Source organism: Salminus brasiliensis, chromosome 1 (assembly GCF_030463535.1).
Source record: "Salminus brasiliensis chromosome 1, fSalBra1.hap2, whole genome shotgun sequence".
Classification (NCBI taxonomy): Eukaryota; Metazoa; Chordata; class Actinopteri; order Characiformes; family Bryconidae; genus Salminus; species Salminus brasiliensis.
In genome coordinates this window covers 2,144,989-2,168,982 of record NC_132878.1, presented here as the reverse complement: position 1 = coordinate 2,168,982, position 23,994 = coordinate 2,144,989, and the positions used below count along the sequence as shown (strand labels likewise).

General features: G+C 41.0%; 1 protein-coding gene across 3 annotated transcripts in view; it reads right to left on the bottom strand.

Moving 5' to 3' along the window:
• Window positions 1-10,322: 10,322 nt before the first annotated feature.
• Window positions 10,323-23,994, bottom strand: part of dlg4a (discs, large homolog 4a (Drosophila)) — a 220,820-nt gene continuing 207,148 nt past the window's right edge. For all 3 annotated transcript variants that reach the window (XM_072692350.1, XM_072692358.1, XM_072692367.1), the window contains 11 exons: window positions 23,871-23,973; window positions 22,433-22,547; window positions 22,100-22,276; window positions 21,151-21,193; window positions 19,595-19,625; window positions 19,441-19,488; window positions 18,382-18,483; window positions 17,986-18,158; window positions 17,437-17,549; window positions 17,109-17,200; window positions 10,323-15,450 (listed from right to left, as the gene is read on the bottom strand). In XM_072692350.1, the coding sequence (XP_072548451.1) occupies window positions 15,344-15,450; window positions 17,109-17,200; window positions 17,437-17,549; window positions 17,986-18,158; window positions 18,382-18,483; window positions 19,441-19,488; window positions 19,595-19,625; window positions 21,151-21,193; window positions 22,100-22,276; window positions 22,433-22,547; window positions 23,871-23,973 (1,104 nt within the window). In that variant the 3' untranslated portion in view covers window positions 10,323-15,343. The remainder of the gene's footprint in view (window positions 15,451-17,108; window positions 17,201-17,436; window positions 17,550-17,985; window positions 18,159-18,381; window positions 18,484-19,440; window positions 19,489-19,594; window positions 19,626-21,150; window positions 21,194-22,099; window positions 22,277-22,432; window positions 22,548-23,870; window positions 23,974-23,994) is intronic.

The following is a 23,994-nucleotide window of genomic DNA, read 5'->3' as shown; positions in this document are numbered from 1 at the left end:
GTGTATGTACTGTTGGCCTGTGTGTGTGTGTGGTTAGGACTTGTGTGCACCTGGTGTGTGAGCATATGTGTATGAATGTGTACATGATGAATGTGTCTGTGTGTGTGTGTGTGTGTGTGTGTTTGGGAAGGTGCCCAAAGCTGTCTGGTTCTGGCCCAAAAACAGGCTGTGCTCTGCATGCTCGTAAATGGGTCAGGAGTGTGTGTATGTGTGTGTGTGCACTACTAAATCTGCTCTGGAGGATCTGACTGGACCTCATCCCAGGCCTGTCCACACACACACACACACTCACTCACACAGGGTGAAAGTGAGACCACAAAAGGTTAGAGAGAGAGAGAGAAAGAAGGGAGAGAAAGATTGGCTCAATGTCAATGAATTACAGCTGTCACTCTCTCTCTCTCTCTCTCTCTCTCTCTCTCTCTCTGTGGTTATTGCACCCCTCCCACTCACTTTGGTGTGAGTGGGCAGTAATGGGAGTAATGGGAGTAAAGGAAGCCGATACCCCACCAGTTCAGCACAGTAGACATGAGCCGAGCAGACTGAACGTGACCTGAGGGATCCCAGGCCCGACCTCAGCCACGCTAGGAATGTCGCCCTGATCTCCGAGCATGGAGAAGTCGCCCTGATCTCCTCATGTTCAGTATCTGTAAAACACTTAAAAGTTAAAAGCTAAAGTGGGCACTGCATACACACACCCTGATCAGCCAAAACGTGAAGCTGTCCACCTGACTCATCAGACCAGGCCACCTTCTTCCATCGCTCCAAGGTCTAGTTCTGAGGCTCACTTGTCCACTGTAGGTGATGGTGGACGGGGGTCGGCATGGGCACTCTGACCAGTCTGCAGCTATGCAGCCCTGTACACAGCACACATTCCTCCTCCCCAAACCATCATTGAGCGATTCTGTCGGAGCACCAGTTCTACCCATATGGGACAGCCCTCATCACCTTTTCGCTTCAGTGAGCCTCAGGTGCTGGTTGGTGGTCTGGCCCTCCCTTCCTCTAACCACCAGATGGGTCTGTAGGTTCTTACCACTGCTGATCAGGAGCCCCAGCAGGCCTTGGAGCCGTTAGGGAGTATTGCATATTGCATCCCAAAAAAAGACGCACCAAAATCATTAAGATTTACATTATTGAAGCTTTTAAAGATCAATGTCTTTAAACTGTAATAAAATGATGAAAATTAATTAATTAAATAAAAATATATGTTTTTATAATAAGATAATGTGTTATTCACATTCATATCACCACTCATTACTGCTATTACCGCCATTATATTTTGTAAGAGATTTCTGTAAGATAACCGTAATAATATGCTGTAACCATGGAAACGAAGAGTGACATCTTTTTTCAATGAAAAAGTGAAAATTGTCATTACCGCTACACACCATTACCATTAGATAAATGTAATGCTGGTATCATTTATATGTATCTAAAGACCCTCTCATACTAGATGTTGAGTGGTGTTGAAAGGTCACTGACCCAAAAAAATGACAACTGTCATTAACGTAACACACCATTACCAACACAAAATGATCATTATGATGATAATGACACCTGGTGAAGGTCATGACAGGTTTTCCACCATCAGGACAAGTCTCACAAGGCTGTAAGACAAACAGTAAAGTGTGAAAGGCAGGTTAAGGTGGTAAATAGAGCCCGACTGAAGATTCACCAATTATATATATAGGAATAATATATATATATACGGATGAATAAGGCCTGCTAACCCCTTAACACTCCCAAGGCTCATCACACACTAAGGTGTATTAGCTACAGGCACTTCTGTACACACTGGTGCGGCTGTTCTTAGATAATAGGACTAGCCCCACCGGCGGGGATCAGTCCAGCCATGGACTATATTTTCTTTGCAATGCCAATTCTCCATTCAGACTGCAGCGTAGTTCAGGACCAGGCCTAATCACCCGAAATATGATTTAACGCTTTAATGTCAGACTGAAGTCCAGGCTTACTTCACAGCTTCGAACCCACCACCACAGTCTAACTCAGAATAATCCTACTGGAACCAGGATGTGTGTGTGTGTGTGTGTGTGTGTGCATATGGGGTGTCTCCTCAGGAGAGAGTGTGTAAAGAGGTGTGAAAAGAGGGGTAATGACAAATGAGTGGAAAGAGAGACGTGGTGTGAAGACCCCAGAGGGAAGAAGTGTGAGGGGGGTGAGTGTAAATGGACGAGTTCAATGGCAGAGCATGTGTGTGTGTGTGTGTGTGTGTGTGTGTCTGGGTGTGTGTGTGTGAGAGAGAGAGAGTTCAAAAGTGAAAGCCAAGAAGGAACTACTGTGCTACCATGTGTGCTGTTTCAAAGGTGTTACTATGTAAGTGAGTGTGTGTATGGATATCAAATGACAGTACTGAGCAAACTCACACACACTTGTGAACCATCCGGTATGACCTGTGGGGGCCAGGACTCCACCCAATGGCTACTGTTACACACACACACACACACACACATTTAGCATTATATGAATAATGTCTATAAGTATTAATAATACACCCTATATGTAATATATATATATATATAGATATATATAATGATCTATATGTTATAATAATATACCCTATATGTACTATATATATATGTGTGTGTGTGTGTAATTTTCTATATGTAATAATAATATGCCCCATATGTATTATATATAATGATCTATATGTAATATTAATATACCCTGTATGTATTATATATGTAAGTATCTATATGTAATATATATATATATATATATATATATAGAGAGAGAGAGAGAGAGATGTAAATACATATATGTAATAATAATATACCCTATATGTATTATATATGTAAGTATCTACATGTAATAATAATATACCCCATATGTATTATGTTACATATATATAAGATTTGTTTATTGAACCTCAGATAATTCTACAATTTTGATAACATTCCAATTAAACAATTTCTCAGAATACATTTTGGTTTATAGATTTTTTCCTGCATTTCAGCGTGAGCTTCGTTGTGAACGCCTCAGTGTTTTCTCTTCTCTTCTCTTCCTGTTTCCTTTGGAAGGTTTCCTCCAGTCTGAAAGACCTGTAAATATTATCAGTCACAGAAGTGCCGTCGCTCCAAACACCAGTAAGTACAACAGTGGCGCTAACGCTAAGCTAACGGTTTGCCCACAGCCTGCGCGGGTTTATATTTAGAGATCTGGGCCGGGGTCTAAAGCATGCACTTTGTTCTATAATGGATCAGCAGCTGAAGGTGCCGCTGAGCCAGCTGTGCTGGAGTTAAAGGAGAACCTCTCTCATGGCTAAGCCTGGTCCTGATCCTGGCCTGAGAAACAAGCCCCAGTGTGTGGATTTCCCATCAGGCCCCGGACATCAGTTTGACGTCAGACAGACGTCGGACTCCTAAAGTCAGACGGATGTTGGATTTTGAAGGAAAATAAAAGCAGGTTGACATCAAAACATCAAAGCTGTACTGATGTTGAATTTCATTTGAAAATCAATCACAGACACTATATGGACAAAAGTATTGGGACACCTGCTCATTCACTGCTTCTTCTGAAATCAAGGTTATTAAAAGAGCTGATTCTGCTTCTGTTGGAGTAACTGTCTCTACTGTCCAGAGAAGAAGACTTTCTACTAGAATTTGGAGGAGAAGCATTGCTGTGAGGATTTGATTGCAGGACAAGCACATGCCTCCTCTGATATCAGCCACCACCTCTTTACAAACTGCCGGCAGTGGAGCATCACTAGGTAGCCATCGGGCCCGCTCCCCAGTTCTAACAGACAGCTGTGCTGGCCAGTATCACAATGGGTGTAATGAGGGAGAGAGCGCCATCTACCCACCAAGAGAGAGCACGGCCCACTGCGCTCTCTCAGATTCCGGCTGCTGATGGCGAAGCAGCATGACCAGGGATTCGAACTCACAATCCTCGGGCCATAGTGTCTACACCTAATCTTAATCTATATCTTAATCTACACCTTAATCTACACCTGCACCTTAATTTACACCTACACCTAATCTTAACCTAACCTTAATCTACACCTTAATCTACACCTACACCTTAATTTACACCTACACCTAATCTTAACCTAACCTTAATCTACACCTTATTGTACACCCACACCTAACCGTAACCTACACCTTAATCTATATTTACATCTAATCTTAACCTAGACCTTAATCTACACCCTTACCTAATTTTAACCTACACCTTAATCCATATCTAAACATAATCTTAACCCACACCTTAACCTAGACCTTAATCTACACCTAAACCTTAACCTAGACCTTTATCTACATCTAAACCTAATCTTAACCTACACCTTAACTTACACCTAAACCTTAACCTAGACCTTAATCTACACCTAAACCTTAACCTACACCTTAAGCCACACCTAAACCTAATCTTAACCTACATCTTAACATACACCTTAACCTACACCTAAACTTTAACCTACACCTTAATCTACACCTAAACCTAGTCTGAACCTGTGGTCAAAACCTGGGGTAATTTCTATGTGAGATCATGTTGTCCCTGTTCAACCCCACCCACCTCCTTCAGAACCCAGAACCAAGCGCTGCATTACGGAGCTCAGAGTCCCACAGTGCTCTTCAAACTTTTACCTCGGTTTTCTTGCAAATCAGCTACAAAACATGATGAAATAGATCAAACCCAGCCTGGCAGACAGACCCTGGATCTTCACTCAACAAACATTATGCAAAGATATTCAAATCTCAGACTTTAAAACCACCCCTGCTTTAACAATGTAGCAGTGGCAGCAGCTCCGGCAGCCTGGTGGAAATTCCACAGGATTACAAACTCGTCACTCTCCGCAGCTACCCACACTCCCATCTGGAGCCACCTGGATTCTATCACCAACAGGAAACTTCAAACTTCCTGTTCAGACCTGAAAAGGTGGAGCACATCTTAGGTAGATATTTCACAACACCACCCTTATCCACTTCCACAAGCAACCCAGGGTTGGGACACCAAGAGCAGTCACACCAGCAGCTGAGATCATGTGTGTGTGTGTGTGTGTGTGTGTGTGTGTTCAATCACCACCTTAAACAAAAACACATCAGACTTACCTATAATAATATCAAAAATCTCAAACATACATATATGTGTAAATAATTAATAATATTGTGTGTGTGTGTGTGTTTTGTGTATGTATAGTGTGTGCATAATGTATGTGTAGAGTGTTTAGTGAATGTATAGAGTATGAGTGATTATTGTAATTCTACACATGTGTATAGTGTGTGTATAGTGTATGTATAGTGTATGTATAGTGTGTGTATAGTGTGTGTATAGTGTATGTATAGTGTGTGTATAGTGTATGTATAGTGTGTATAGCGTGTGTATAGTGTATGTATAGTGTGTGTATAGTGTGTGTGTAGTGTATGTATAGATTATGTATAGTGTGTATAGTGTATGTATAGTGTGTGTATAGTGTATGTATAGTGTGTGTATAGTGTATGTATAGAGTATGTATAGTGTGTATAGCGTGTGTATAGTGTGTGTATAGTGTATGTATAGTGTGTGTATAGTGTGTGTGTGTAGTGTGTGTATAGTGTATGTATAGAGTATGTATAGTGTGTATAGCGTGTGTATAGTGTGTGTATAGTGTATGTATAGTGTGTGTATAGTGTGTGTATAGAGTATGTATAGAGTATGTATAGTGTGTGTATAGTGTGTGTATAGTGTATGTATAGTGTGTGTATAGTGTGTGTATAGTGTATGTATAGAGTGTGTATAGTGTGTGTATAGTGTATGTATAGAGTAAGAATAGTGTATGTATATTGTGTGTATAGTGTATGTATAGAGTAAGAATAGTGTATGTATATTGTGTGTATAGTGTATGTATAGAGTAAGAATAGTGTATGTATATTGTGTGTATAGTGTATGTATAGAGTAAGAATAGTGTATGTATATTGTGTGTATAGTGTATGTATCGTGTGTATAGTGTGTGTAGTGTATGTATAGAGTATGTATAGTGTGTATAGTGTGTGTGTATAGTGTATGTATAGAGTATGAATAGTGTATGTATTGTGTGTATGTATAGTGTATGTATCGTGTGTGTATAGTGTGTGTGTAGTGTATGTATACAGTATGTATAGTGTGTATTGTGTGTAGTGTATGTATAGAGTATGTATAGTGTGTGTGTAGTGTATGTATAGATTATGTATAGTGTCTATAGTGTGTGTATAGTGTGTGTATAGTGTGTGTATGTATAGAGTATGTATCGAGTGTGTATAGTGTGTGTGTAGTGTATGTATCGTGTGTGTGTATAGCGTATGTATAAAGTATGTATTGTGTGAGTAGTGTATGTATAGAGTATGTATAGTGTGTATAGTGTATGTATAGAGTGTGTATAGTGTATGTATAGAGTATGTATAGTGTGTATAGTGTATGTATAGAGTGTGTATAGTGTATGTATAGAGTATGTATAGTGTGTATAGTGTATGTATAGTGTATGTATAGAGTGTGTATAGTGTATGTATAGAGTGTGTATAGTGTATGTATAGTGTGTGTATGTATAGTGTATCGTGTGTGTGTATAGTGTATGTATAGCATGTATAGTGTGTGTATGCTGTGTGTATGCAGTATGTATAGCGTATGTATAGAGTGTGTATAGTGTATGTATAGAGTGTGTATAGTGTATGTATAGAGTATGTATAGTGTGTATAGTGTATGTATAGAGTATGTATAGTGTGTATAGTGTATGTATAGAGTGTGTATAGTGTATGTATAGAGTATGTATAGTGTGTATAGTGTATGTATAGTGTATGTATAGAGTGTGTATAGTGTATGTATAGAGTGTGTATAGTGTATGTATAGTGTGTGTATGTATAGTGTATCGTGTGTGTGTATAGTGTATGTATAGCATGTATAGTGTGTGTATGCTGTGTGTATGCAGTATGTATAGCGTATGTATAGAGTGTGGCTCTATCCAGAGGGGCAGTTAGGAGGCCTCGGCAGCAGCCGAGCACAGTGTGAGGAGTGGACTTACTGTCATGCAGCGCCAAGTCAGTTAGCTTAGCAGAGTTAGCTTAGCTTGTAGCAGCTTGTGTGTGTGTGTGTGTGTGAGTGTGTGAGGGGGAGGGTAGCAGGGATGGGGGGAAATATTTGACTTTCGGCCAAAATGTAGTTTCAAGAGACTATTACATATGTAGGTTGTCCTTATGTAGTCTCGGGTTCAAGGTGATTTTCAAACACACACACGCACACTCACACACACACATAAACACACACTCACACACACACACACACACACACACATAAACACACCACAAACACACCACAAACCTATGCCCCACCAGACCCATTTTAATTGGGGATATTAGAATAGAGATAACATGAAAATGCTCTGTTGCCATGGTGACCAGGCAGGACTGAGAGGTGTAGAGGGGAGTGTGTGTGTGTGTGTGTGTGTGTGTGTGTGTGTGTGTATGAGACAGAGAGACGCACACAGACGGGGGGGGGGGGGGGGGTACGTTGAGTTGTGGAATGCTGAAATAAAATACTGAGTCAGATTCACAACAATTTACCACAGAGAGAGAGGAATGTGTGTGTGTGTGTGTGAGAGAGAGAGAGAGAGAGAGAGAGAGAGAGAGAGAGAGGTTGAAAAGCTGCTTACACAGCCAGTCCTCTGTGTGTGAGGGATGGTGTGGTGGGAGTTTAGAAGAGAAAAAGGATAAAAAGAATTTTTTCTGAAACCAAATATCCTCAAAAATATATATCCCAGAAAATAAACATATATATATATTTGTGTGTGTGTGTGTGTGTGTGTGTAAATACAAGTGTCTATATATAATAAAATTCTACCCCCTATATATTATTATATATGCAGTTATCTATATGTAATAATAATATACCTTATATATATGTGTGTGTGTGTGTGTGTGTGTGTAAGTATCTGTGTGTAATAATAATATACCCCATATTTACACACCTTTAAGAAAGAGAGAGAGAGAGAGAGAGAGAGAGAGAGAGAGAGCGATAGAGAGAGAGAAAGAGATATATATATATATAGAGAGAGAGAGAGAGAGAGGCATATGTAGCTATGACAGTGAGAATGTGTCTCAATTTCAGCTTCTTTAATGTAAGGTATAAAGGACACACACACACACACATACACACACACACACACACACACACACACACAGAACAAAAAAGTGGCATTGCTTAAGGCCTGACACTCACACACACACTTTTAAGAGTGTGGTGACATCAGGCAGAAGGAGGCCAAGGGAGCAGCCACTTCCCACACACACACACACACACACACACCGTTGTCTGCCTCCCTTGGTTCTCAGTGCCTGACCCATTTCCTCTCTCACACAATGGGCAGACGACCCAATCAGAGGTGCACCGCTACTGTGTGTGTGTGTTAGTGTGTGTTCTCACACTCTGTGTTTGCTGATTTGTCAGAGCTTTTGTGACACTACAGCTTACCTCCTTCACCTTGACCTTATTTCCATTAACGCTGACCCCCACACCCCCCCCCCCCCCACAATCTCTCTCTCTTGCTCTCTCTCTGTCTCTCTCTCTCCCCCCACCCTCTCTCTCTGAGAGTAGAGTGAAGGTGACAGCCGTAGCCGATACTTAAAGCCTGTCTCAGTTTCAGCATCTCCTCAGGTAAAACTCAATTACACACACACACACACACACACACATACACACACACACACACGTCTGTCCGTCACACTCACGGTGGTATAATCTGTAATTACACTTTATAAACACTTCAGTCTGAAAAACTCATCTGCTGCCTTCTGGTGCTGCTGCTCGAGTGTGTGTATACGTGTGTGTGTGTGTGTGTGTGTGTGTGTGATGGATCTCCAGTCAGTGTGTCAGCACCCACTGGGGTGAAAAAGTTTACATCACTGCATATGTAGAAGCACACACACACACACACACACACTCACACACACACACACACTCACACACACACACACACACTCACACACTCACACACACACACACACACACACACACACACAGAGGTTAATGTATATCAGAGCAGCCAGGAAGCATCTTTGTAGTGACTTCCTCATGGGAAGAGGGTGGAGAGCAAGAGAGAGAGATAGAGAGAGAGAGAGAGAGAGAGAGAGAGAGAGAGAGAGTGAGGGAGAGAGAGAGAGAGAGAGAGAGAGAGAGAGAGAGAGAGAGAAAACAGGAGAGAGAGAGAGAGAGAAAGTTGGTTATCAATAATCAATAACTAATAACAGTAATAGTAATAAGTGATCAGTCAGTGGGGGTCTTGGCTGGTGGACCCCCGCAGGGCTGTTCTCAGAGAGCAGAAGTTTCTGGATTCTCAGCTCCAGGAACCCGGAGCTGCAGTCATTACAGTGCAGGATCGCCACCTGGTGGACAACAGCGGGTACAGCCGACTGGCACCAAAAGAAACTACAAATAAAAAAACTAAATAAATACACTATAAATCATCTGTAGATGGTGATCATTACTAAACACATTCAGTCGATGTATAATGTACCCATAGTGACTATACTCCAACAATAACAACGCAATCATAACATCTCATAACAACTGATATTAAAGAAATTGTGGTTAAACCATATAGAAAACATATTTACAATAATAACTGATGTGTAAATAAAATATTTGCAAATTCTCATTAAAAAGGATAGAAAACTGAATAATGCAAAATGTAGTAAAGTGTATAAATAACTAGGTGCAAAAAATAATATTTAAGAAAGTGAAATGGATCAAATGTAATAATGTAATTTAACAAGAATATGAAGTTAATAATTTATGTAATATGCATTAAATTACTGTCAAGTGCAATGTAAAATGTATCAAATACATAAAAATGCTAAATATATATATATATATTTAATGCAAATCTGAATGCAAAATATATTATATTGTTCAATGTATCAAATATGTTATAAAAGGTAATGTAAAGTCTGAATATAAAATGTATTACATAATTGTAAACTTCAATGTAAAATGTATCTAAGTAATGTCAAATTGAATTTCCAAAATGAAATGTTTAAATATGTAGCAAATATATTAATCCATGCATTAAAAATGTATAAAATGATTGAATATCTGAATGCAAAATGTATTATAGTGGATTAAAATGTAAACTTTAATGTAAACTTTATCAAATGTAACATTCTGTGTAAAGTGTATGAAATTAATTTAAAATACCTATATAAAATGTACCATATTCATTTAAATATTTAGTGTACAGTTTATCAAACAAATGTAAAATTGAATGTTAAGTATATCAAATGAATGTAAATAATTCATATAAAAATCAGTACTTACTTTTATGGCATGATCGTGAGTGTGTGAACAAAAACGGTTTCCCAGAAAACTTTGTAACATAATAGTTTTTATTATTTTTGTAGCTAATTCACAACAAGCGTTTCACTGAAATTAAACATTTTCATATTCTGATATTGTCATTTTTAAATCTCTCTTGCAAGATAAATCATTTTAAATATACTTTCTGCGTCAGGTGACGTCGTTTCATAATGATTTCTTTTTCAAATAAAAAGCAATATGTTTCATCTGTTCAGGACTATAATAATAATAATAATAATAATAATAATAATAATAATAATAATATGTTATGGCGATAGAAAGAGATAAAATACATTTGATTCTTGGAAATAAATAAATTTTAACTCAATTTATTCAGTTTAGAGTGAATCTTTATATTTCTCTTGATAATACATTGCTGTGTATATGTGTGTATGTGTGTGTGTGTGTGTGTGTAATGTTTTAAAAACAATATATTTTATAGATTTGTTTTCAAAATAATAAATTTAGAGACTGGTGTTATGGGCTGTGTGTGTATGTGTGTTATTGATTAATACTAAGATTAAAATGCTGCTTTGATTTGATCTTTCAGAATAAAGTAACATCTGAAACCACAGCACTGCATCTCTCTCGCCACACAGACGTCTCAGTAAACAATCCAGTAAGCAAGTAAATGTAAACAAATAAATAAACAAACAAACAAACTAAAGAAATATATAAAATTGGTGCGTAAATAAAGGTCACTGTGAACAGCCACTGCACTCAAAACACACTTCAATACCAAAGAAAAGGGAAATAAAAGGGAAAATGAGAATAAACTGCTTTTCACGTTAAAACAGCCGTCAAACCCCCTTATTATTGAGTGCAAATGTGTGTCAGCTGTTCATTACTGGGCACATAATAACACACACACACACACTCACACTAGTGTGCATTGGCATATGTGTGTGTGTGTGTGTGTGTGTGTGTGTGTGTGTGGTCTATGAATGATCTTCTGTAAAACTTGGTGTAGCTGAGCTGAGCTTCACTGTAGAGAAACTGACCCACTCTGATTTCTGTACAGTGGTGGTGAATGGAACCAGGCGTCGGTTGCCATGACTACAACACAGATACAGCCCATAATTTACCTCCTATCCAAACCCACCAGTGCAGCTACACGAGTCTTCTGAGTTTTATATGGAATGATGATGATGATGATGATGATGAAGGTAAAATAGTGAATAGAGAATCTCCACTAATGCAGTGTTCTTTAGGGACTACTTTCTGTAGCTGCACTACACCCTGCAGCATGTATCCCTCCACCATTTTAATGATCTGATGTTAAAAGCAGGTTCTAGAGCCGAACTCTTCTCAGAACTCTGGTAGAACCGTGTCTCAGGCATCAGGCAGCATCTTCATCACCATTAGGTGAAGAACTTTCTGTGAGGAGCTTTTATTAGAGCTTCAGACGTCTGCTTCCCTTCACCTCCACTGTAGAACCACAGCTCTGACTGGGGGAGCTTATCTAGAACCTCCACTGTAGAACTCCAGCTCTGACTGGGTCAGGTTATCTAGAACCTCCAAAAGTCCACTCTGGATGACTCTGTTGATTATGATGAGAATTGTGAAGAGTCAGTGTTAATGAGCTTTAAGGTAACTGCTTGTTGGTGTGGCTTCCTGTACAGTTGGACAAAGCTTCAGAGTAACAGTTCTCTCAGTCTTCACATTATAGAGTCACTATAGGCACAGCATCTGCCCATAGACGAGTACTGTGTGTGTGTGTGTGTGTGTGTGTGTGTGTGTGTGTGATGGAGTGTAGGGTACAGATGAAGCAGATGGAGATCAGGGAGAACGTGTCTGGAATATCACTTTAACCTCCAATAGACTCCAGAAGATCAGTTTGGCCTGCTATGGTATCCCAGGTACTTGCAGCGGTGTTCCTAGGTGGTAGTTATGGTAGCCCAGGAAGTTGCTAGGGTGTTCCTAAGATCCTAAGGTAGTTGCCATGGGGTCCCTAGGTGATTGCTATGCAATGTTTTTCTTAGGTTGTCGCTGTGGTATATCAGGTGATAGCCTGATACTAGGTAGTGGTTATGGTAACCCAAGTGGCCACTATGGGGTTCCTAGTTGGTAGCTATGGTATCGCAGGTGCCAAAATCAAATGTGTTATAATAATAATAATAATAATAATAATAATAACAATAACAATAATTCCTAGAAATGAACTCATTTTTCTATTGGCTGTTCATAAGTGCTGAAGCCTGTGTGGTGAAGGAAATGTAAAGAAAAATGTAGGTTTAAACCTTTTGATCAAAGAGAGTTTCAATATGATAGAGGTCAGATCAGGTCAGTACTCTGGTTTGGCCACAGGTCAGACGAGCACCTTCAGATGATCAGTTTTCTACTCTTAAAATAAAGGAGCTTCAAAGGGTTGAGTCACGGCATGTGTTGGTTCCATAAAGAGTCACGTTTATAACAAATCTTAGATTTAACAGAATATAGATTTAATACCTGCTCGTATTTCACAAACATGGTTCTTTATGGAATAAAAAGTCATCAGATGAAGATCAGCTTCAGATGATCAATTTAAGAAGACCAGCGTCAGATTATCAGTTTAGGAAGATCAGCTTTAGAAGATCTGCTTCAGATGATGGGTTTTAGAATATCAGCTTCAAATGACCAGTCTCAGAAGATCAGCTTCAGATGATCAGTTCAAGAAGATCAGCTGTAGATGATCAGTTTCAGAAGATCAGCTTCAGATGATCAATTTAAGAAGATCAGCTTCAGATGAATAATTTCAGAAGATAAGCTTCAGATGATCAATTTCCGAAGATCAGCTTCAGATGATAAGTTTAAGAAGATCAGCTTCAGAGGATCAATTTAAGAGAGACCAGCTTCAGAGGATCGGTTTAAGAGAGATCAGCTTCAGATGATCAGTTTAAGAAGATCAGCTTTAGATGATCAGTTTCAGATGAAGTGGATGATTCAGATCCTGCAGAACATTCTTGTCATTTTACCTTCACTCAAACCAACAGGCTGAAAAATATAGTTCACATTTAATAATGGTGTATGTGTGTGTGTGTGTGTGTGTGTGTGTGTGTGTGTGGACTCAATGGCTTGTGTTTGGTCTGGTGGAAGATCATTCTTAAGGGTTGGGCAGAAGTGCACCAGCTGCTACACTTTAGACTAAAGGTTGGGAAGCAAAACTAATTTAGTAAAAATGAATAATTAATAATACATTCTTCACTGATAATGAGAAATGTTTTGGGGGCAGTGGTTCTCAAAGTGGGGTCTAGGAACCCTAGGGGGCCAAGATGTTTAGTTAGCAATTTTATTTCTGAGCCAATAAAAACGTCCTATAGTATCCCTGGATATTGCTATGTGGCTTGTAAGCTGTTGTAGGCTATCCAAGATAGGTAATTCCTAGGTGGGTGCTATAGTGTCTCTGGTTATTGCTAAGGTGGGCTCTTAGATGGTTGCGTTTGTATCCCAGGTGGCTGATATGGGGTTCCTAGATGGCTGCTATGTTTTCCCAAGTGGTTGCTATCAGGTTCCTATGTGATTGGTAGGGTTTCTCATGTGGTTGCTATGGGGTTCCTAAATGGTTGTTATAGTATTACTGGTTATTGCTAAGGTATGATTCCTAGGTGGTTACTGTGGGGTTCATAGTTATTTACTAAAGAATCCCAGATGGGGTTTCCTTTGTGGTTGCTATGGTATCCCAGGTGGCTGACATGGGGTTCCTAGATGGTTGCTATGTTATGATATCCCAGGTGGTTGCTATGGTTACTTGATGGTTGGTATGATATCCCAGGCAGCTGCTAGGTTTTACTAGGGGGTTGGTTTGGTATCCTACATGGTTGCAAGGGTGTTAATGTTCAATTAAATGTTGCTTCCGAACGTTTGGTCTGTGGTGTAGCGCAACTTACACACATTTAGATCTCACTTTTGAAGGCAGCTGATGTGTGAGTGTGTGAGTGTGTGTGTGTGTGTGTGTGTGTGTGTGTTACAGGCCAGTTATTGTAACACTGCTTTGATGTGGTAGAAAAGAAGGCAAGGAAGTTGTAGTTCATAGTTCGGTGCATTGTTTCCTCCCTCAGCAACAAACAAAATTTGACCAGGTGTGTGTATGTGTGTGTGTGTCAGTGTGTGTGTGTGTGTAAATTAAGGAAAACATAGCCCATAGTATCACGTGTGGCTTTGAATTCTGTGCAGCAAGACAAAGACAAACTGATCAAGAGTCCTCCGTCCTTCCCTTTTTCTTTTCCTTCGCTCGTCCCGTCTTTCCCGCTTCCTTTCGGTGGACAGTCTTCTCTCTTCCCATCCCTTCCCTCCGTTCCCTCATCCCTCTTGCTCTCTTCAGCACATCAGATGTCTAAAATAACTCAAAAGTGTCTCGGAAAAAGTCACAGTACGTAGATTCCTCGTTATAATATTACTGTTAATAATAAATATACTTTCGTTCGATTGGGTTTTCCTTCAGTGTGTCCTCCGTCCCTTTGGACACTGCTCTTCTCTTTCGTATCGTTCCTTTAAATGTCAATGGCAATGTCTCTATCTCACTCTCTCTCGCTCCTTCGCTCGGCCAATTCCTCCTCTCTGTGTGGACAGTGAGAGAGAGAGAGAGAGAGAACGGGAGAGATAGGGAAGGAAGGAGTCCAACGCAGTAAAAAAAAGGAAGGATTTTATTGTTTCGTTCCGTCGTTCCGTCGCTCGGAGACTGTGGTTTTCCTCTTCTTCCCTTTTCCCCTCGTTTCATAGCGACAAAGGGGGAATTATTGAGTAAAAACAGGTCGACAGCCCTGTACAAGAGATATAGCGATGCACGCAGCGAGAGAGAGAGAGAGAGAGAGAGAGAGAGAGAGAGAGAGAGAGAGAGAGAGAGAGATAGCAGAAGGCGAGGAAAGATGAGAAGATGAGGATGGAGGAAGAAGAAGTTGAGATAGATGGAGGAATGGGATGTGTGGAGTTTTCCTGTGCTTTTCCACACGCAATCCCAGAATTCCTTTCTCTTCTCTTTTCTTCTCCTTCTCTCTCTCTCTCTCTCTCTCTGGGTGTTAGGCTGAGTGGTGTGTACTCTCTCCTCTTTCAGAGCTCACAGGCGTTCCCTGGTGGGGATCCAGATGTATGGTCCAGACTGCTCCTCAATCACAGACTTCACCTTGTGGTAAACTTCCTCAAAACTGTCCCCCTCCACCACAGCTGAGCGAGAGAGAGAGAGAGAGAGAGAGAGTTATAATGAGTCTGGGTATGGATGGAAATGGTTATGGATGGGAATGGTTATGGATATTGGTCTGGGTCTGGATGGGAATGGGTATGGATATGGGTCTGGGTAGGAATGGGAATGGCTATGGATGTTGGTCTGGGTATGGATGGGAATGGTTATGGATGGGAATGGGTATGGATGGGAATGGTTATGGATGGGAATGCTTATGGATGGGAATGGTTATGGATGGGAATGGTTATGGATATGGGTCTGGGTATGGATGGGAATGGTTATGGATGGGAATGGTTATGGATGGGAATGGTTATGGATATTGGTCTGGGTCTGGGTGGGAATGGGTATGGATATGGGTCTGGGTAGGAATGGGAATGGCTATGGATGTTGGTCTGGGTATGGATGGGAATGCTTATGGATGGGAATGGTTATGGATATGGGTCTGGGTCTGGATGGGAATGGTTATGGATGGGAATGCTTATGGATGGGAATGGTTATGGATGGGAATGGTTATGGATATGGGTCTGGGTATGGATGGGAATGGTTATGGATGGGAATGGTTATGGATGGGAATGGTTATGGATATGGGTCTGGGTATGGATGGAAATGGTTATGGATGGGAATGCTTATGGATGGGAATGGTTATGGATATTGGTCTGGGTATGGATGGGAATGGGTATGGATGGGAATGGTTACGGATGGAATGGTTATGGATATTGGTCTGGGTAGGAATGGGAATGGGCATGGATATTGGTCTGGGTATGGATGGGAATGGGTATGGATGGGAATGGTTACGGATATTGGTCTGGGTATGGATGGGAATGGTTACGGATGGAATGGGTATGGATGGGAATGGTTACGGATGGGAATGGGTATGGATGGGAATAGGTATGGATATGGGTCTGGGTATGAATGGGAATGGTTATGGATATTGGTCTGGGTATGGATGGGAATGGGTATGGATGGGAATGGTTACGGATGGGAATGGTTATGGATATGGGTCTGGGTAGGAATGGGAATCGGTATGGATGGGAATGGTTATGGATATGGGTCTGGGTAGGAATGGGAATGGGAATGGGAATGGGTATGGATGGGAATGGTTATGGATATGCGTCTGGGTAGGAATGGGAATAGGTATGGATGGGAATGGTTATGGATATGGGTCTGGGTATGAATGGGGATGGGAATGGTAATGGGTTTGAATGGGAATGGTTACAGATGGGAATGGTTACGGATGGGAATGGATGGGAATGGTTATGGATAGTAAAGATGGGTATGGTAATGGATGGTATAGATGGGTATGGTAATGGATGGTATAGATGGGTATGGTAATGGATGGTATGGATGGGTATGGTAATGGATGGTATGGATGGGAATGGTAATGGGTTTGAATGGGGATGGTTATGGATGGTATAGATGGGTATGGTAATGGATGGTTATGGATGGGAATGGTAATGGGTTTGAATGGCGATGGTTATGTATAGGTATGTGTTTTGTCATATATATATATATATATATATATATATATATATATATTATCTATATATTAATTTATACAGTCATATACTTCATATATACAGTAAAGGTCATACATGATGTTCATTATGGTAATAATCATAGATCAGATTACATCAGTCTGTACCTGAGAAACACTCCAGAAAGTCCTGCTCCAGTTTAACGGCTCGGTCCAGCCCTTTCCTCGCCTGCTCCTCCGTTAGACGTGTATTAATCTCCCTACACACACACACATACACACACACACACACACACACACACACACACACACACACACACACACAGACACAGACACAGTCACACACACACAGTCACACATGTAGTGAGTTTAGCTCCAGACTGTTTCCTCCATCTTGCTGGTCTACAGACTGAGAAAGTGTCCAGTAACAGAGCAGCTACAGTCTATAACTGTACACCCGTATAGTGAAGCTAGTAGGTTGCCATTGGTTACGTACAGGACATTCTCCAGAGACTTTGGCCGGACGAAGATGGCTATTGGATGAAGCTGTGCAGCCTGAAGTCTGCGGATAGCATTTGCTGAAACGTCCAGAATACAGTGTTTCCCCTGCTGCTCACACACACACACACACACACACACACACAGAAAAAGGGGAAAAAAAACATCCAATATTAGCTACAACCTGATTTATGGATCAGTGGTATGCACCTGTTTCCATGGCTACGCTACCCCCAATTCCATGGTTACACTGCGCTAATTTTCCTGGTTACAGTTCACCTACACGATATGGACAAAAGTATTGGGACACCTGCTCAAGAGTAACTGTCTCTACTGTCCAGAGCAATCAAATGCTGTGAGGATTTGATTGCATTCAGCAACAAGACCTTAGTGAGGTCAGGATGCTGGATGATGATCACCACCCCATCTCATCCCAAACGTTTTGGGTGGAGCTCCACCACCACCATCAATATCTGAATGCCTTTATTAGAAGGGGTGTCCACAAACATTTGGACATGTAGTGCATGTTGTTCTCTCTCAGTATTACCTGTTCGGCCACCTCTCGGACGCTCTGTACGCTGGTGCCGTACAGGTGGCTGTTGTATTGGCCAGCTTCAATGAACCGATGGCTCTGGATGTCCTTTTCCATTTGTTCCCGTGACGACACAAAGTGATAATCCCGCCCATCCACCTCGTACTCGCGTTTCGGCCGCGTCGTATCTGAGAGACACAGTGATGGCATCAGTTGGGTGCAGAGAAGCCACACCCCTTTAAGCAACTACATCTCTTTTGATGCTCGTTTTGAACCAGAGCTATGATGCTAATGTAGCTAACATGTAATAATCTGTTCAGTTAATCAGTAAAGTAGAAGAAGAAACTAGTGTTGAGTCAGGATGGCAGTAAACCAATGACAGTGAGCTGGGGGAGGGGCTTGCACACTTACGAGGAACGCAGGAGCCAAATTTGTCGGGAAACTCTGACAGCAGGTCATCATTCACCCGGTCCTTCACTGGACCCAGGATAATGATAGGTCTCGCATAATGTACTACAGAGAGAGACAGTGAGAGAGAGAATGGACAAAAATGGAGATGGAGTTTTTTTTTTGGATATGAGATCACAATTCTAGGATATTTTAATATTCATATCTGTGGTTTCTAATTTAGTCACAGCAGAGAAATAATACCCACAAAATATTATATTATATATTATAATATAATATAATATATGAATCATTCATTTATTAATATAGTAACAATATAATTTAATATTATATATCCTGTATAAATATATATATATATATATATTTATAATAATAAGAAGAAGCTGTAATATAATAACACTGTAATAATTTTTCTCATCCCAGAAATGCACACTTTTATGATTAACTCACTCAAAAATGAAACTCAATAATGTAATAAATAATTACAAATAATAAACCTGAAAATCCCAGATCTGCTAAATTTCCAAATAATAAAATGTAAATAAAATGGAATAAAATGGAATAATTGAATAAATACAAATCAACTTAAATATGTAATAAACCCAGAAATGCAATTACTGTGATTATTATAATGTAATTATTACACCCAATCATGTAATAAAGACATTACAATGTTTTTATAATTTCACAATAATATAATAAATAACTACAAACAATCAACATGAAAATGTATGAATGTCCAAATAATATAATAATACCGTATAATATAATACAATGGAAGAATTTAATATAGATCATACAAATGATGAACCTGAAATGTATCAATTTCTCAATAATGTAATAAAACCCAGTAACATAATAAATAATTACAAATGATCAGCCTAAATATGTAATAAAACCCAATATTGTAGTAAAACCCAACAAAGTAAAAATCCAATAATGTAATAAAGATATTACAAATGCTAAAGTTCAGCTTCCAGACATGGTGGAGGTAGGTTTACACAGAGTGATAACAGTGACCTCTGGAGGTGAAGAGTGGAATCACACTGATGTTACACTCACCTTCCACTTGCGTCACCGTCTCATAACTGTGCGCTGATTCATCTCTACCTGCAACCCAACACACACACACACACACACACACACAGTCAGCTCCACTCTGACACACACCCAACTGAACTGAAGGCTTTGAAGACACTGATTAAACAGCACTCACCCTGTGATCCTAAACTGTCTCGACTGCGATCCTGTCAAAGTGAAGCAAGACGGAAAATCTCAGATTACATTTAATATTTTTTTTCAAATAACAGCACTGATCAGTAGTGTGTGTGTGTGTGTGTGTGTGTGTGTGTGTGTGTTCAAACAGTGTGTATTACAGTGTCTCTATAATTATGCACTTATATTGGTAACAGACTTGAGCAGCTCCAGGTTAACAGCACAGTGCCTTGCTATACTTGTGGGGACCTTCCACTGACATAATTATTACTGTAGCTAATTAACACTACACCTAACCCTAACACTAACCCCAACCCTAACCCTAACCCCAACACTAACCCCAACCCTAACCCTAACACTAACCCCAACTCTAACCCTAACCCCAACACTAACCCTAACCCCAACACTAACCCCAACACTAACCCCAACCCTAACCCCAACCCTAACCCTAACCCTAACCCCAACCCTAACCCCAACCCTAACCCCAACACTAACCCTAACCCCAACACTAACCCTAACCCCAACCCTAACCCCAGCACTAAACCAACACTAACCCTAAACCCTAACCTCAATCCTAACACTAACCCTAACCCCAACACTAACCCCAATACTAACCCCAACCCTAACCCCAACCCCAACACTAACCCCAATACTAACCCCAACACTAACCCCAACCCTAACCCCAACACTAAACCTAACCCCAACACTAACCCTAACCCCAACTCTAACCCTAATCCCAACATTAACCCTAACCCTAACCCCAGCACTAAACCAACACTAACCCTAAACCCTAACCTCAATCCTAACACTAACCCTAACCCCAACACTAACCCCAATACTAACCCTACCCCAACACTAACCTCAATCCTAAAACCAACTTCAATCCTAACCCCAACACTAACCCTAACCCCAATCCTAACCTTAAACCTAACCCCAATCTTAATCCCCACACTAACCCTAATCCCAACACTAACCCTAACCCCAGCACTAATCCAAACACTATCCCAACACTATCCCTAACCCCAAAACTAAACCCAACACTAACCCTAAACCCAGCACTAATCCAAACACTATCCCTAACCCCAAAACTAAACCCAACCCTAACCCTAAACCCAATCCCAGTCCTAGCTCCAACCCTAAATTCAACCCCAACACTAAACCCAACCCAACACTAAACCTAACTCCAACCCATACACTAACCCCAACATTAACCCTAACCATAACCATAACCCCAACCCTAACCCCAACCCTAACCCCAACCCTAACCCCAATCCGAACCTTAACCTCAGTAACCTAAAGTAAAGCATTAAAAAACATTTCAACTTGTGGGACCACAAAATGTCCTCACAGGTCCTAGAAAGTCAAGTATGGTGCTACATGGTATACACACACACACACACACACACACACACACACACACACTTTGGACACTTTTAAAAAGGCACTCCCGTCAGCAGGAAATAGAACTAGGTGTGTGTCTTCTGTAAAGCTGCAGGTTTTATGAGCATTAATTAAACAACAAAGGTTTATTACTGTGACAGTGAAGATGAGGCTTACCCTGTCTTTCGTCTTTAAGCGGGACCACTCTTTCCTCTCCACCCTGCACAGACAGAGCAGAAGGAGGAGCAGGAGGAAGAGCAGAGAGTCAGTGAGATGGACAGAGATCAGAGTGAAGCTCTGGTACCAACAAGGAGTAAAGGAAGGATCTTCTCTTAGAAACGATTCAATTAGTTTCAATTATTTTGTTTAAAATCATATTTTCATATTTTATTTAAAAATGGTCATGGTTGAATAGTGAGACTTCAGTAGATGGACGTGAGAAACTGTGAACCTCAAACACGGCTGTTCCTCCTTCAAAAGAACCTCCAGCAGAACCAGAACAGAGCTGGAAAATGGGCCGATACCAAAACCCCCAAACTGTTACATCACAGTGCACAGAAGACGAGCTGAAACTCAAATGGGCGCTAGGCTAAAAGCTAATAAAAATTATTACAAACATGCAGTGCTACAACACACTATATGGACAAAAGTATTGGGACACCTGCTCATTCATTGTCTCTTCTGAAATCAAGAGTATTAAAAAGAGTCTCTCCTGCTTCTGTTGGAGTAACTGTCTCTACTGTCCAGAGAATAAGACTTTCTACTAGATTTTGGAGGATGGAGCATTGCTGTGAGGATTTGATTGCATTCAGCAACCAGAGATTTAATGAGGTCAGGATATTGGATGGTGATGATCACCACCCCACCTCATCATCAGAGTACTGGATGGAGCTCCACCACCATCATTCCAGAGCACACAGTTCTTTCACTGCTCCACAGCTCCTCAATGCTGGGGGGCTTTATACCCCTCTACTAGCCCACGCCCACGGCATTAGGCAGCATGGAGCCAATAGGGTCATTCACACTTGTAATGTTTAGGTATCACCTTTGGCAGATATACACATGAGCAATCGGATCGGATATGGGAACACTGCTCCCATATCACGCACAAGTGATGCTCACTCACCTCCTCTTGCTGGGTATAAAGCCAAGCTCCTCGGCCTCGCCCCCTGCACTGACCCGCCGGGCCTGCCACCACTCGTCATCACTGCAGTCTAGCACATGGAGGACATCTCCAAAGCGGAAACTGACTGCCTGACTCAGAAAGCCGCCATCAGCCGTCTTATCGTAATCAAACAGAGCCCTGTGAGAGAGAGAGAGAGAGAGAGAGAGAGAGAGAGAGAGTATCAGATTGGGTGTAGTGTTTATGTAGTGTGTTATATATGTCAGTGCAATGTGGGTAAATTAGCAAGTAGCGTTAGTCGTGCTACAGAAGTGTGTATGCAATCTGTGAGTCTACCTGATGTAAAACCCTCGTTTGGGGTTACTCCTCAGCGTTGTTGTTCCGGAGCCCAAACTGCTGTTCATCAGCTGCTCTCTCAAATCATGGATTTTCGCCTCAAACCGGCTGTACTCTATGGACCCACACAGACACACAAACTGGAATATCACTGGAAGCATGTTAATCCTCAATATCCTGCTCAGTAATCCAAATCCACCAGTTGACAGTGTGTGTATTTGTCCCCAGTTGCTGAGTTAGAAATCACAAGACCCAAATAGTGAAGGTCAAGACAAGACAATGAAGTCCAGAGTTGCGTAGGGAAGTCCCAAATAAAGACCCAAGTCAAGACAGGGAATCCTTGAGTCAAATCCCCAGCCACGCCCAGAGTAAAGTTCACAATTATGACAAGGTGGTGCAGAGACAAGCAGCTCAGAGTAAGACAGGTAAGTTCTGAGTCAGGACAGGTACGCCCTAAACATCACAAGTCAAATTCCAAACAAGACAGGGTCCCACACCAAATTCCCTGGTGGTCCTCTGTTTAGTCCCAAGTCAGGACAGGAGGGGTCCTCTGTTTAGTCCCAAGTCAGGACAGGTTGGTCCTCTGTTTAGTCCTAAATCAGGACAGGGGGGTCCTAAGTCAAATCCCAACTCAAGACAGGTTTCAAATTTCCAGATTTCAAGTCAAGACATAGAAATCACAAGTCAAATCCTAAGTCAAGACAGGAAAGTGCTGAGGCAAATCCCAGGCCAAAACAGGAAAATTCCAAGTCAGGACAGGTGAGTCAAGACAGGCAAGTCCCGAGTCAAGACATAGAAGTCCAGAGTCAAGTTCTAAGTCAAGACAGGTGGGTCCTCAGTTTAGTCCCGTCAGGACAGGGATGTCCTGAGTCAAATCCCAACTTAAGACAGGTTTCAAATTTCAAGTCAGAGTCAGAGTCAGATCCCAAGTCAAGACATAGAAGTCACAAGTCAAGACTAAAACGTCCTGAGCCAAATCTTAGTTCAAGACAGGAAAAGTCAGGACAGCTGAGTCAAGACAGGCAAGTCCTGAGTCAAGACATAGAAGTCCGGAGTCAAGACTCTGTTTAGTCCCAATTCAGGACAGGGAGGTCCTGAGTCAAATCCCAACTCAACTCCAACAAAGGCGAGTCACAGGTCAAGACAGGCAGGGTTACACAGTAAGTCCAGTCCAGCAGGTTCCGAGTCTAGACAGGTAGATTAAGTCCATCCCAAAGTTTGTATGAGTGGGATGTGAGTCAGACGTGGGAAACAGTCACTGAGTTGAAAGTCATAAGTAAGGTTCAGGTCTCGACAGTTCTGAGTTACAGAGTGCTAACAACACATAAACTATTAAACACATATATTTATTTAAAAAAGTATCATAAAATATGAATTATTTCATATAAATGTTATTATAATAATAAAGAATTCTGTCACAGAAGGACTGCTGATTTACCCTCTGGTCTGTACTGGGCTATAATGGTTACAGTCTGTCCAGCGTTCTTTAGCGCAGCTGCAGCTTGTTCATGTGTAGCAGCTCTGAGGTCAACACCATTCACCTGAAATACACACACACACAC